General features: G+C 42.5%; 1 protein-coding gene across 1 annotated transcript in view; it reads right to left on the minus strand.

Annotated features, from left to right (window-relative positions):
• LOC139750148 (MAM and LDL-receptor class A domain-containing protein 1-like) overlaps positions 1-13,612 on the minus strand; it is a 308,596-nt gene that overhangs the window by 57,412 nt on the left and 237,572 nt on the right. The window contains 3 exon segments of the mRNA XM_071664474.1: positions 2,900-3,045; positions 7,104-7,170; positions 7,597-7,717. Coding sequence (XP_071520575.1) covers positions 2,900-3,045; positions 7,104-7,170; positions 7,597-7,717 — 334 coding nt within the window.

Below are 13,612 nucleotides of genomic sequence, written 5' to 3' on the forward strand. Positions count from 1 at the left end.
CCCAATTGACTTGACCCTCACCCCTACTGTACCTAATAACCTTGCTCTTATTCACATTTACTCTCAACTTTCTTCTTCCACACACTTTACCAAACTCAGTCACCAGCTTCTGCAGTTTCTCACATGAATCAGCCACCAGCGCTGTATCATCAGCGAACAACAATTGACTCACTTCCCAAGCTCTCTCATCCCCAACAGACTTCATACTTGCCCCTCTTTCCAGGACTCTTGCATTTACCTCCTTTACAACCCCATCCATAAACAAATTAAACAACCATGGAGACATCACACACCCCTGCCGCAAACCTACATTCACTGAGAACCAATCACTTTCCTCTCTTCCTACACGTACACATGCCTTACATCCTCGATAAAAACTTTTCACTGCTTCTAACAACTTGCCTCCCACACCATATATTCTTAATACCTTCCACAGAGCATCTCTATCAACTCTATCATATGCCTTCTCCAGATCCATAAATGCTACATACAAATCCATTTGCTTTTCTAAGTATTTCTCACATACATTCTTCAAAGCAAACACCTGATCCACACATCCTCTACCACTTCTGAAACCGCACTGCTCTTCCCCAATCTGATGCTCTGTACATGCCTTCACCCTCTCAATCAATACCCTCCCATATAATTTACCAGGAATACTCAACAAACTTATACCTCTGTAATTTGAGCACTCACTCTTATCCCCTTTGCCTTTGTACAATGGCACTATGCACGCATTCCGCCAATCCTCAGGCACCTCACCATGAGTCATACATACATTAAATAACCTTACCAACCAGTCAACAATACAGTCACCCCCTTTCTTAATAAATTCCACTGCAATACCATCCAAACCTGCTGCCTTGCCGGCTTTCATCTTCCGCAAAGCTTTTACTACCTCTTCTCTGTTTACCAAATCATTTTCCCTAACCCTCTCACTTTGCACACCACCTCGACCAAAACACCCTATATCTGCCACTCTGTCATCAGACACATTCAACAAACCTTCAAAATACTCATTCCATCTCCTTCTCACATCACCGCTACTTGTTATCACCTCCCCATTTACGCCCTTCACTGAAGTTCCCATTTGCTCCCTTGTCTTACGCACCCTATTTACCTCCTTCCAGAACATCTTTTTATTCTCCCTAAAATTTACTGATAGTCTCTCACCCCAACTCTCATTTGCCCTTTTTTTCACCTCTTGCACCTTTCTCTTGACCTCCTGTCTCTTTCTTTTATACTTCTCCCACTCAATTGCATTTTTTCCCTGCAAAAATCGTCCAAATGCCTCTCTCTTCTCTTTCACTAATACTCTTACTTCTTCATCCCACCACACACTACCCTTTCTAAACAGCCCACCTCCCACTCTTCTCATGCCACAAGCATCTTTTGCGCAATCCATCACTGATTCCCTAAATACATCCCATTCCTCCCCGACTCCCCTTACTTCCATTGTTCTCACCTTTTTCCATTCTGTACACAGTCTCTCCTGGTACTTCCCCACACAGGTCTCCTTCCCAAGCTCACTTACTCTCACCACCTTCTTCACCCCAACATTCACTCCTCTTTTCTGAAAACCCATACTAATCTTCACCTTAGCCTCCACAAGATAATGATCAGACATCCCTCCAGTCCACGGGGAAAATGAAACACGAAAAGTTCATATGTTTTGGACAATCACATGCTTACCAAATGGCGTCCTAGCTTCGTCTCTTCGATGTATATCAACTGACTGTCATATTTCTCTCTTGTGTCTCCCCTGATGATGTGATTATTAAAGGAAAGTGCACTTGGGAACTTTTCGTGTTTCATTTTCCCCGTGGACTCATAGGAATATCTTGATCACGCGCAAAATTGTGATCCTTTCCAGGTGAGTTTGAATGGAGAAAAACTGGAGGAAGTGAAGTGTTTTAGATATCTTGGAGTGGATCTGGCAGCGGATGGAACCATGGAAGCGGAAGTGGATCATAGGGTGGGGGAGGGGGCGAAAATTCTGGGAGCCTTGAAGAATGTGTGGAAGTCGAGAACATTATCTCGGAAAGCAAAAATGGGTATGTTTGAAGGAATAGTGGTTCCAACAATGTTGTATGGTTGCGAGGCGTGGGCTATGGATAGAGTTGTGCGCAGGAGGATAGATGTGCTGGAAATGAGATGTTTGAGGACAATGTGTGGTGTGAGGTGGTTTGATCGAGTAAGTAACGTAAGGGTAAGAGAGATGTGTGGAAATAAAAAGAGCGTGGTTGAGAGAGCAGAAGAGGGTGTTTTGAAATGGTTCGGGCACATGGAGAGAATGAGTGAGGAAAGATTGACCAAGAGAATATATGTGTCGGAGGTGGAGGGAACGAGGAGAAGAGGGAGACCAAATTGGAGATGGAAAGATGGAGTGAAAAAGATTTTGTGTGATCGGGGCCTGAACATGCAGGAGGGTGAAAGGAGGGCAAGGAATAGAGTGAATTGGAGCGATGTGGTATACCGGGGTTGACGTGCTGTCAGTGGACTGAATCAAGGCATGTGAAGCGTCTGGGGTAAACCATGGAAAGCTGTGTAGGTATGTGTATTTGCGTGTGTGGACGTATGTATATACATGTGTATGGGGGTGGGTTGGGCCATTTCTTTCGTCTGTTTCCTTGCGCTACCTCGCAAACGCGGGAGACAGCGACAAAGCAAAAGAAAAAATTCTTTAGAGCTATATTAGATATCTAAACTGGTACTTAGAGTCAGCACTATATCAACATTTTGCAGAGTACTGAAGTTGGTTACTGACTAACCTTATGACAATAGTATGCTTACATATAGATATCTAATTGCTCGTAAAACGATCTTTCACAAGAATAACACCAGAGTTAATGATTCAGTTAATGGTAATCAAAACAAAATACAGACAGTGAACACTCACCTGGTAGTCATTGTAATCACTGTCATCCTCTATATAGAGATTGACACTGAGCCACAGGTTTTGGACAGAATTATCAAGCTGAACAAGCATCAACATCCCGTTCTCATAGTAGGAAAACCGCCTGTCAGAAGGGCAGAAACTTAATGCTAGAAAAATAGAACTTTTATGATAATTGCTATTTTCTCATAGCGGACAGTATGAAGTATAATTTAGAATAATAAGTTTATCACAGGTTATCAAGATATTCAAGGACAATCTTAGGAGTTATCAATATTTAGGTATGATGATACTTTATATATATATATATATATATATTATATATATATATATATATATATATTATATATATATATATATATATGTGTGTGTGTGTGTGCGTGTGTATTCTATCTATTCTATTTGCTTTGTCGCTGTCTCCCGCGTTAGCGAGGTAGCGCAAGGAAACAGACGAAAGAATGGCCCAACCCACCTACACACACACACACACACACATATATATATATATATATATATATATATAATATATATATATATAGATATTTTTTTTTTTTTTTTTTTTTTTTTTTATACTTTGTCGCTGTCTCCCGCGTTTGCGAGGTAGCGCAAGGAAACAGACGAAAGAAATGGCCCCCCCCCCCCCCATACACATGTACATACCCACGTCCACAACGCAAATATACATACCTACACAGCTTTCCATGGTTTACCCCAGACGCTTCACATGCCTTGCTTCAATCCACTGACAGCACGTCAACCCCTGTATACCACATGACTCCAATTCACTCTATTTCTTGCCCTCCTTTCACCCGCCTGCATGTTCAGGCCCCGATCACACAAAATCTTTTTCACTCCATCTTTCCACCTCCAATTTGGTCTCCCTCTTCTCCTCGTTCCCTCCACCTCCGACACATATATCCTCTTGGTCAATCTCTCCTCACTCATTCTCTCCATGTGCCCAAACCATTTCAAAACACCCTCTTCTGCTCTCTCAACCACGCTCTTTTTATTTCCACACATCTCTCTTACCCTTACGTTACTTACTCGATCAAACCACCTCACACCACACATTGTCCTCAAACATCTCATTTCCAGCACATCCATCCTCCTGCGCACATCTCTATCCATAGCCCACGCCTCGCAACCATACAACATTGTTGGAACCACTATTCCCTCAAACATACCCATTTTTGCTTTCCGAGATAATGTTCTCGACTTCCACACATTTTTCAAGGCTCCCAAAATTTTCGCCCCCTCCCCCACCCTATGATCCACTTCCGCTTCCATGGTTCCATCCGCTGACAGATCCACTCCCAGATATCTAAAACACTTCACTTCCTCCAGTTTTTCTCCATTCAAACTCACCTCCCAATTGACTTGACCCTCACCCCTACTGTACCTAATAACCTTGCTCTTATTCACATTTACTCTCAACTTTCTTCTTCCACACACTTTACCAAACTCAGTCACCAGCTTCTGCAGTTTCTCACATGAATCAGCCACCAGCGCTGTATCATCAGCGAACAACAACTGACTCACTTCCCAAGCTCTCTCATCCCCAACAGACTTCATACTTGCCCCTCTTTCCAGGACTCTTGCATTTACCTCCCTTACAACCCCATCCATAAACAAATTAAACAACCATGGAGACATCACACACCCCTGCCGCAAACCTACATTCACTGAGAACCAATCACTTTCCTCTCTTCCTACACGTACACATGCCTTACATCCTCGATAAAAACTTTTCACTGCTTCTAACAACTTGCCTCCCACACCATATATTCTTAATACCTTCCACAGAGCATCTCTATCAACTCTATCATATGCCTTTCCAGATCCATAAATGCTACATACAAATCCATTTGCTTTTCTAAGTATTTCTCACATACATTCTTCAAAGCAAACACCTGATCCACACATCCTCTACCACTTCTGAAACCGCACTGCTCTTCCCCAATCTGATGCTCTGTACATGCCTTCACCCTCTCAATCAATACCCTCCATATAATTTACCAGGAATACTCAACAAACTTATACCTCTGTAATTTGAGCACTCACTCTTATCCCCTTTGCCTTTGTACAATGGCACTATGCACGCATTCCGCCAATCCTCAGGCACCTCACCATGAGTCATACATACATTAAATAACCTTACCAACCAGTCAACAATACAGTCACCCCCTTCTTAATAAATTCCACTGCAATACCATCCAAACCTGCTGCCTTGCCGGCTTTCATCTTCCGCAAAGCTTTTACTACCTCTTCTCTGTTTACCAAATCATTTTCCCTAACCCTCTCACTTTGCACACCACCTCGACCAAAACACCCTATATCTGCCACTCTGTCATCAGACACATTCAACAAACCTTCAAAATACTCATTCCATCTCCTTCTCACATCACCGCTACTTGTTATCACCTCCCCATTTACGCCCTTCACTGAAGTTCCCATTTGCTCCCTTGTCTTACGCACCCTATTTACCTCCTTCCAGAACATCTTTTTATTCTCCCTAAAATTTACTGATAGTCTCTCACCCCAACTCTCATTTGCCCTTTTTTTCACCTCTTGCACCTTTCTCTTGACCTCCTGTCTCTTTCTTTTATACTTCTCCCACTCAATTGCATTTTTTCCCTGCAAAATCGTCCAAATGCCTCTCTCTTCTCTTTCACTAATACTCTTACTTCTTCATCCCACCACACACTACCCTTTCTAAACAGCCCACCTCCCACTCTTCTCATGCCACAAGCATCTTTTGCGCAATCCATCACTGATTCCCTAAATACATCCCATTCCTCCCCGACTCCCTTACTTCCATTGTTCTCACCTTTTTCCATTCTGTACACAGTCTCTCCTGGTACTTCCCCACACAGGTCTCCTTCCCAAGCTCACTTACTCTCACCACCTTCTTCACCCCAACATTCACTCCTCTTTTCTGAAAACCCATACTATCTTCACCTTAGCCTCCACAAGATAATGATCAGACATCCCTCCAGTCCACGGGGAAAATGAAACACGAAAAGTTCATATGTTTTGGACAATCACATGCTTACCAAATGGCGTCCTAGCTTCGTCTCTTCGATGTATATCAACTGACTGTCATATTTCTCTCTTGTGTCTCCCCTGATGATGTGATTATTAAAGGAAAGTGCACTTGGGAACTTTTCGTGTTTCATTTTCCCCGTGGACTCATAGGAATATCTTGATCACGCGCAAAATTGTGATCCTTTCCAGGTGAGTTTGAATGGAGAAAAACTGGAGGAAGTAAAGTGTTTTAGATATCTTGGAGTGGATCTGGCAGCGGATGGAACCATGGAAGCGGAAGTGGATCATAGGGTGGGGGAGGGGGCGAAAATTCTGGGAGCCTTGAAGAATGTGTGGAAGTCGAGAACATTATCTCGGAAAGCAAAAATGGGTATGTTTGAAGGAATAGTGGTTCCAACAATGTTGTATGGTTGCGAGGCGTGGGCTATGGATAGAGTGGTGCGCAGGAGGATGGATGTGCTGGAAATGAGATGTTTGAGGACAATGTGTGGTGTGAGGTGGTTTGATCGAGTAAGTAACGTAAGGGTAAGAGAGATGTGTGGAAATAAAAAGAGCGTGGTTGAGAGAGCAGAAGAGGGTGTTTTGAAATGGTTCGGGCACATGGAGAGAATGAGTGAGGAAAGATTGACCAAGAGAATATATGTGTCGGAGGTGGAGGGAACGAGGAGAAGAGGGAGACCAAATTGGAGATGGAAAGATGGAGTGAAAAAGATTTTGTGTGATCGGGGCCTGAACATGCAGGAGGGTGAAAGGAGGGCAAGGAATAGAGTGAATTGGAGCGATGTGGTATACCGGGGTTGACGTGCTGTCAGTGGACTGAATCAGGGCATGTGAAGCCTCTGGGGTAAACCATGGAAAGCTGTGTAGGTATGTATATTTGCGTGTGTGGACGTATGTATATACATGTGTATGGGGGTGGGTTGGGCCATTTCTTTCGTCTGTTTCCTTGCGCTACCTCGCAAACGCGGGAGACAGCGGCAAAAAAAAAAAAAAAAAAAAATGAATCACGCAGTTAACATTCCTCTCAAGAATGAATCCACCTAAAGTACCAGCTGAATGTGAAACTTGGAACCATATTTCCACACCAAAATACTGATGATTAAGTCATTAACCCTGGGTGGGTACAGCTGGCAGGTACTCCATCCTGTGGAGGAACCATCACCTGAAATGTTTCGTGGACGATCCTCAGTCTCACAGATTTCAACACTCAAACAAAACGTCTTTAGGAACTGTAACAAATAATCTCAGTTTGGGGTCATCGACAATATGATGCTCTGATCTATATATAAGAAGTAAAGGTAAAGAAATCTTGAGTACTTCAACACCGTTATAGACCTAAAGGACTAGTGAAAGCCCAAGATGGTATCCTTAATTCCTTTGAAAGAGAAGACAGGAAACATTTTGAAGTTTAGAAAGACTGGAATTTAAAGAAAAAATCTTTAGAGCTATATTAGATATCTAAACTGGTACTTAGAGTCAGCACTATATCAACATTTTGCAGAGTACTGAAGTTGGTTACTGACTAACCTTATGACAATAGTATGCTTACATATAGATATCTAATTGCTCGTAAAACGATCTTTCACAAGAATAACACCAGAGTTAATGATTCAGTTAATGGTAATCAAAACAAAATACAGACAGTGAACACTCACCTGGTAGTCATTGTAATCACTGTCATCCTCTATATAGAGATTGACACTGAGCCACAGGTTTTGGACAGAATTATCAAGCTGAACAAGCATCAACATCCCGTTCTCATAGTAGGAAAACCGCCTGTCAGAAGGGCAGAAACTTAATGCTAGAAAAATAGAACTTTTATGATAATTGCTATTTTCTCATAGCGGACAAGTATGAAGTATAATTTAGAATAATAAGTTTATCACAGGTTATCAAGATATTCAAGGACAATCTTAGGAGTTATCAATATTTAGGCTATGATGATACTTTATATATATATATATATATATATATATATATATATATATATATATATATATATATATATATATATATATATATATGTGTGTGTGTGTGTGCGTGTGTATTCTATCTATTCTATTTGCTTTGTCGCTGTCTCCCGCGTTAGCGAGGTAGCGCAAGGAAACAGACGAAAGAATGGCCCAACCCACCTACACACACACACACACACACATATATATATATATATATATATATATATATATATATAGATATTTTTTTTTTTTTTTTTTTTTTTTATACTTTGTCGCTGTCTCCCGCGTTTGCGAGGTAGCGCAAGGAAACAGACGAAAGAAATGGCCCCCCCCCCCATACACATGTACATACCCACGTCCACACACGCAAATATACATACCTACACAGCTTTCCACGGTTTACCCCAGACGCTTCACATGCCTTGCTTCAATCCACTGACAGCACGTCAACCCCTGTATACCACATGACTCCAATTCACTCTATTTCTTGCCCTCCTTTCACCCTCCTGCATGTTCAGGCCCCGATCACACAAAATCTTTTTCACTCCATCTTTCCACCTCCAATTTGGTCTCCCTCTTCTCCTCGTTCCCTCCACCTCCGACACATATATCCTCTTGGTCAATCTCTCCTCACTCATTCTCTCCATGTGCCCAAACCATTTCAAAACACCCTCTTCTGCTCTCTCAACCACGCTCTTTTTATTTCCACACATCTCTCTTACCCTTACGTTACTTACTCGCTCAAACCACCTCACACCACACATTGTCCTCAAACATCTCATTTCCAGCACATCCATCCTCCTGCGCACATCTCTATCCATAGCCCACGCCTCGCAACCATACAGCATTGTTGGAACCACTATTCCCTCAAACATACCCATTTTTGCTTTCCGAGATAATGTTCTCGACTTCCACACATTTTTCAAGGCTCCCAAAATTTTCGCCCCCTCCCCCACCCTATGATCCACTTCCGCTTCCATGGTTCCATCCGCTGACAGATCCACTCCCAGATATCTAAAACACTTCACTTCCTCCAGTTTTTCTCCATTCAAACTCACCTCCCAATTGACTTGACCCTCACCCCTACTGTACCTAATAACCTTGCTCTTATTCACATTTACTCTCAACTTTCTTCTTCCACACACTTTACCAAACTCAGTCACCAGCTTCTGCAGTTTCTCACATGAATCAGCCACCAGCGCTGTATCATCAGCGAACAACAATTGACTCACTTCCCAAGCTCTCTCATCCCCAACAGACTTCATACTTGCCCCTCTTTCCAGGACTCTTGCATTTACCTCCTTTACAACCCCATCCATAAACAAATTAAACAACCATGGAGACATCACACACCCCTGCCGCAAACCTACATTCACTGAGAACCAATCACTTTCCTCTCTTCCTACACGTACACATGCCTTACATCCTCGATAAAAACTTTTCACTGCTTCTAACAACTTGCCTCCCACACCATATATTCTTAATACCTTCCACAGAGCATCTCTATCAACTCTATCATATGCCTTCTCCAGATCCATAAATGCTACATACAAATCCATTTGCTTTTCTAAGTATTTCTCACATACATTCTTCAAAGCAAACACCTGATCCACACATCCTCTACCACTTCTGAAACCGCACTGCTCTTCCCCAATCTGATGCTCTGTACATGCCTTCACCCTCTCAATCAATACCCTCCCATATAATTTACCAGGAATACTCAACAAACTTATACCTCTGTAATTTGAGCACTCACTCTTATCCCCTTTGCCTTTGTACAATGGCACTATGCACGCATTCCGCCAATCCTCAGGCACCTCACCATGAGTCATACATACATTAAATAACCTTACCAACCAGTCAACAATACAGTCACCCCCTTTCTTAATAAATTCCACTGCAATACCATCCAAACCTGCTGCCTTGCCGGCTTTCATCTTCCGCAAAGCTTTTACTACCTCTTCTCTGTTTACCAAATCATTTTCCCTAACCCTCTCACTTTGCACACCACCTCGACCAAAACACCCTATATCTGCCACTCTGTCATCAGACACATTCAACAAACCTTCAAAATACTCATTCCATCTCCTTCTCACATCACCGCTACTTGTTATCACCTCCCCATTTACGCCCTTCACTGAAGTTCCCATTTGCTCCCTTGTCTTACGCACCCTATTTACCTCCTTCCAGAACATCTTTTTATTCTCCCTAAAATTTACTGATAGTCTCTCACCCCAACTCTCATTTGCCCTTTTTTTCACCTCTTGCACCTTTCTCTTGACCTCCTGTCTCTTTCTTTTATACTTCTCCCACTCAATTGCATTTTTTCCCTGCAAAAATCGTCCAAATGCCTCTCTCTTCTCTTTCACTAATACTCTTACTTCTTCATCCCACCACACACTACCCTTTCTAAACAGCCCACCTCCCACTCTTCTCATGCCACAAGCATCTTTTGCGCAATCCATCACTGATTCCCTAAATACATCCCATTCCTCCCCGACTCCCCTTACTTCCATTGTTCTCACCTTTTTCCATTCTGTACACAGTCTCTCCTGGTACTTCCCCACACAGGTCTCCTTCCCAAGCTCACTTACTCTCACCACCTTCTTCACCCCAACATTCACTCCTCTTTTCTGAAAACCCATACTAATCTTCACCTTAGCCTCCACAAGATAATGATCAGACATCCCTCCAGTCCACGGGGAAAATGAAACACGAAAAGTTCATATGTTTTGGACAATCACATGCTTACCAAATGGCGTCCTAGCTTCGTCTCTTCGATGTATATCAACTGACTGTCATATTTCTCTCTTGTGTCTCCCCTGATGATGTGATTATTAAAGGAAAGTGCACTTGGGAACTTTTCGTGTTTCATTTTCCCCGTGGACTCATAGGAATATCTTGATCACGCGCAAAATTGTGATCCTTTCCAGGTGAGTTTGAATGGAGAAAAACTGGAGGAAGTGAAGTGTTTTAGATATCTTGGAGTGGATCTGGCAGCGGATGGAACCATGGAAGCGGAAGTGGATCATAGGGTGGGGGAGGGGGCGAAAATTCTGGGAGCCTTGAAGAATGTGTGGAAGTCGAGAACATTATCTCGGAAAGCAAAAATGGGTATGTTTGAAGGAATAGTGGTTCCAACAATGTTGTATGGTTGCGAGGCGTGGGCTATGGATAGAGTTGTGCGCAGGAGGATAGATGTGCTGGAAATGAGATGTTTGAGGACAATGTGTGGTGTGAGGTGGTTTGATCGAGTAAGTAACGTAAGGGTAAGAGAGATGTGTGGAAATAAAAAGAGCGTGGTTGAGAGAGCAGAAGAGGGTGTTTTGAAATGGTTCGGGCACATGGAGAGAATGAGTGAGGAAAGATTGACCAAGAGAATATATGTGTCGGAGGTGGAGGGAACGAGGAGAAGAGGGAGACCAAATTGGAGATGGAAAGATGGAGTGAAAAAGATTTTGTGTGATCGGGGCCTGAACATGCAGGAGGGTGAAAGGAGGGCAAGGAATAGAGTGAATTGGAGCGATGTGGTATACCGGGGTTGACGTGCTGTCAGTGGACTGAATCAAGGCATGTGAAGCGTCTGGGGTAAACCATGGAAAGCTGTGTAGGTATGTGTATTTGCGTGTGTGGACGTATGTATATACATGTGTATGGGGGTGGGTTGGGCCATTTCTTTCGTCTGTTTCCTTGCGCTACCTCGCAAACGCGGGAGACAGCGACAAAGCAAAAAGAAATATATATATATATATATATATATATATATATATATATATATATATATATATATATATATATATATATATATATCATATTTTTTATTAAATTTAAAAAAATGTAGCTTAGACATTGAAGCTTATTGATACAGTGGTTAAATTGATGAGAACTGCTATTGACGTTTGTGTAAATGAATTATACATTTCCTTTTTTCCATAGCCAGAGGTTGAACCATTATGTGACACTCTTTTTTTTCATTCATTTCAAGCTAGAAGTTTCAGTTTTCTAAATTGTTTCTTACATTTCTCATATGTATATATATGTATGTGTGTGTGTGTGTATATGTGCGTATGTATGTGTATGTGTGTGTATGTGTATATGTATATATATATGTATATTATCCCTGGGGATAGGGGTGAAAGAATACTTCCCACGTATTCCTCGCGTGTCGTAGAAAGCGACTAGAGGGGACGGGAGCGGGGGGCCAGAAATCCTCCCCTCCTTGTATTAACTTTCTAAAATGGGAAACAGAAGGAGGAGTCACGCGGGGAGTGCTCATCCTCCTCGAAGGATCAGAGTGGGGTGCCTAAATGTGTGTGGATATAACCAAGATGTGAAAAAAGGAGAGATAGGTAGTATGTTTGAGGAAAGGAACCTGGATGTTTTGGCTCTGAGTGAAACGAAGCTCAAGGGTAAAGGGGAAGAGTGGTTTGGGAATGTCTGGGGAGTAAAGTCAGGGGTTAGTGAGAGGACAAGAGCAAGGGAAGGAGTAGCAATACTCCTGAAACAGGAGTTGTGGGAGTATGTGATAGAGTGTAAGAAAGTAAATTCTCGATTAATATGGGTAAAACTGAAAGTTGATGGAGAGAGGTGGGTGATTATTGGTGCATATGCACCTGGGCATGAGAAGAAAGATCAAGAGAGGCAAGTGTTTTGGGAGCAGCTGAATGAGTGTGTTAGTGGTTTTGATGCACGAGACCGGGTCATAGTGATGGGTGATTTGAATGCAAAGGTGAGTAATGTGGCAGTTGAGGGAATAATTGGTATACATGGGGTGTTCAGTGTTGTAAATGGAAATGGTGAAGAGCTTGTAGATTTATGTGCTGAAAAAGGACTGATGATTGGGAATACCTGGTTTAAAAAGCGAGATATACATAAGTATACTTATGTAAGTAGGAGAGATGGCCAGAGAGCGTTATTGGAATACGTGTTAATTGACAGGCGTGCGAAAGAGAGACTTTTGGATGTTAATGTGCTGAGAGGTGCAACTGGAGGGATGTCTGATCATTATCTTGTGGAGGCTAAGGTGAAGATTTGTATGGGTTTTCAGAAAAGAAGAGTGAATGTTGAGGTGAAGAGGGTGGTGAGAGTAAGTGAGCTTGAGAAGGAGACCTGTGTGAGGAAGTACCAGGAGAGACTGAGTACAGAATGGAAAAAGGTGAGAACAATGGAAGTAAGGGGAGTGGGGGAGGAATGGGATGTATTTAGGGAATCAGTGATGGATTGCGCAAAAGATGCTTGTGGCATGAGAAGAGTGGGAGGTGGGTTGATTAGAAAGGGTAGTGAGTGGTGGGATGAAGAAGTAAGAGTATTAGTGAAAGAGAAGAGAGAGGCTTTTGGACGATTTTTGCAGGGAAAAAATGCAATTGAGTGGGAGATGTATAAAAGAAAGAGACAGGAGGTCAAGAGAAAGGTGCAAGAGGTGAAAAAAAGGGCAAATCAGAGTTGGGGTGAGAGAGTATCATTAAATATATATATATATATATATATATATATAGGGATAGGGGATAGGGGAGAAAGAATACTTCCCACGTATTCCCTGCGTGCCATAGAAGGCGACTAAAAGGGGAGGGAGCGGGGGGCTGGAAATCCTCCCCTCTCGTTTTTTTTTTTTTTTAATTTTCCAAAAGAGGGAACAGAGAATTGGGCCAGGTAAGGGTATTCCCTCAAAGGCCCAGTCCTCTGTTCTTAACGCTACCTCGCTAATGCGGGAAATGGC

Source organism: Panulirus ornatus, chromosome 9 (assembly GCF_036320965.1).
Source record: "Panulirus ornatus isolate Po-2019 chromosome 9, ASM3632096v1, whole genome shotgun sequence".
Lineage (NCBI taxonomy): Eukaryota > Metazoa > Arthropoda > Malacostraca > Decapoda > Palinuridae > Panulirus > Panulirus ornatus.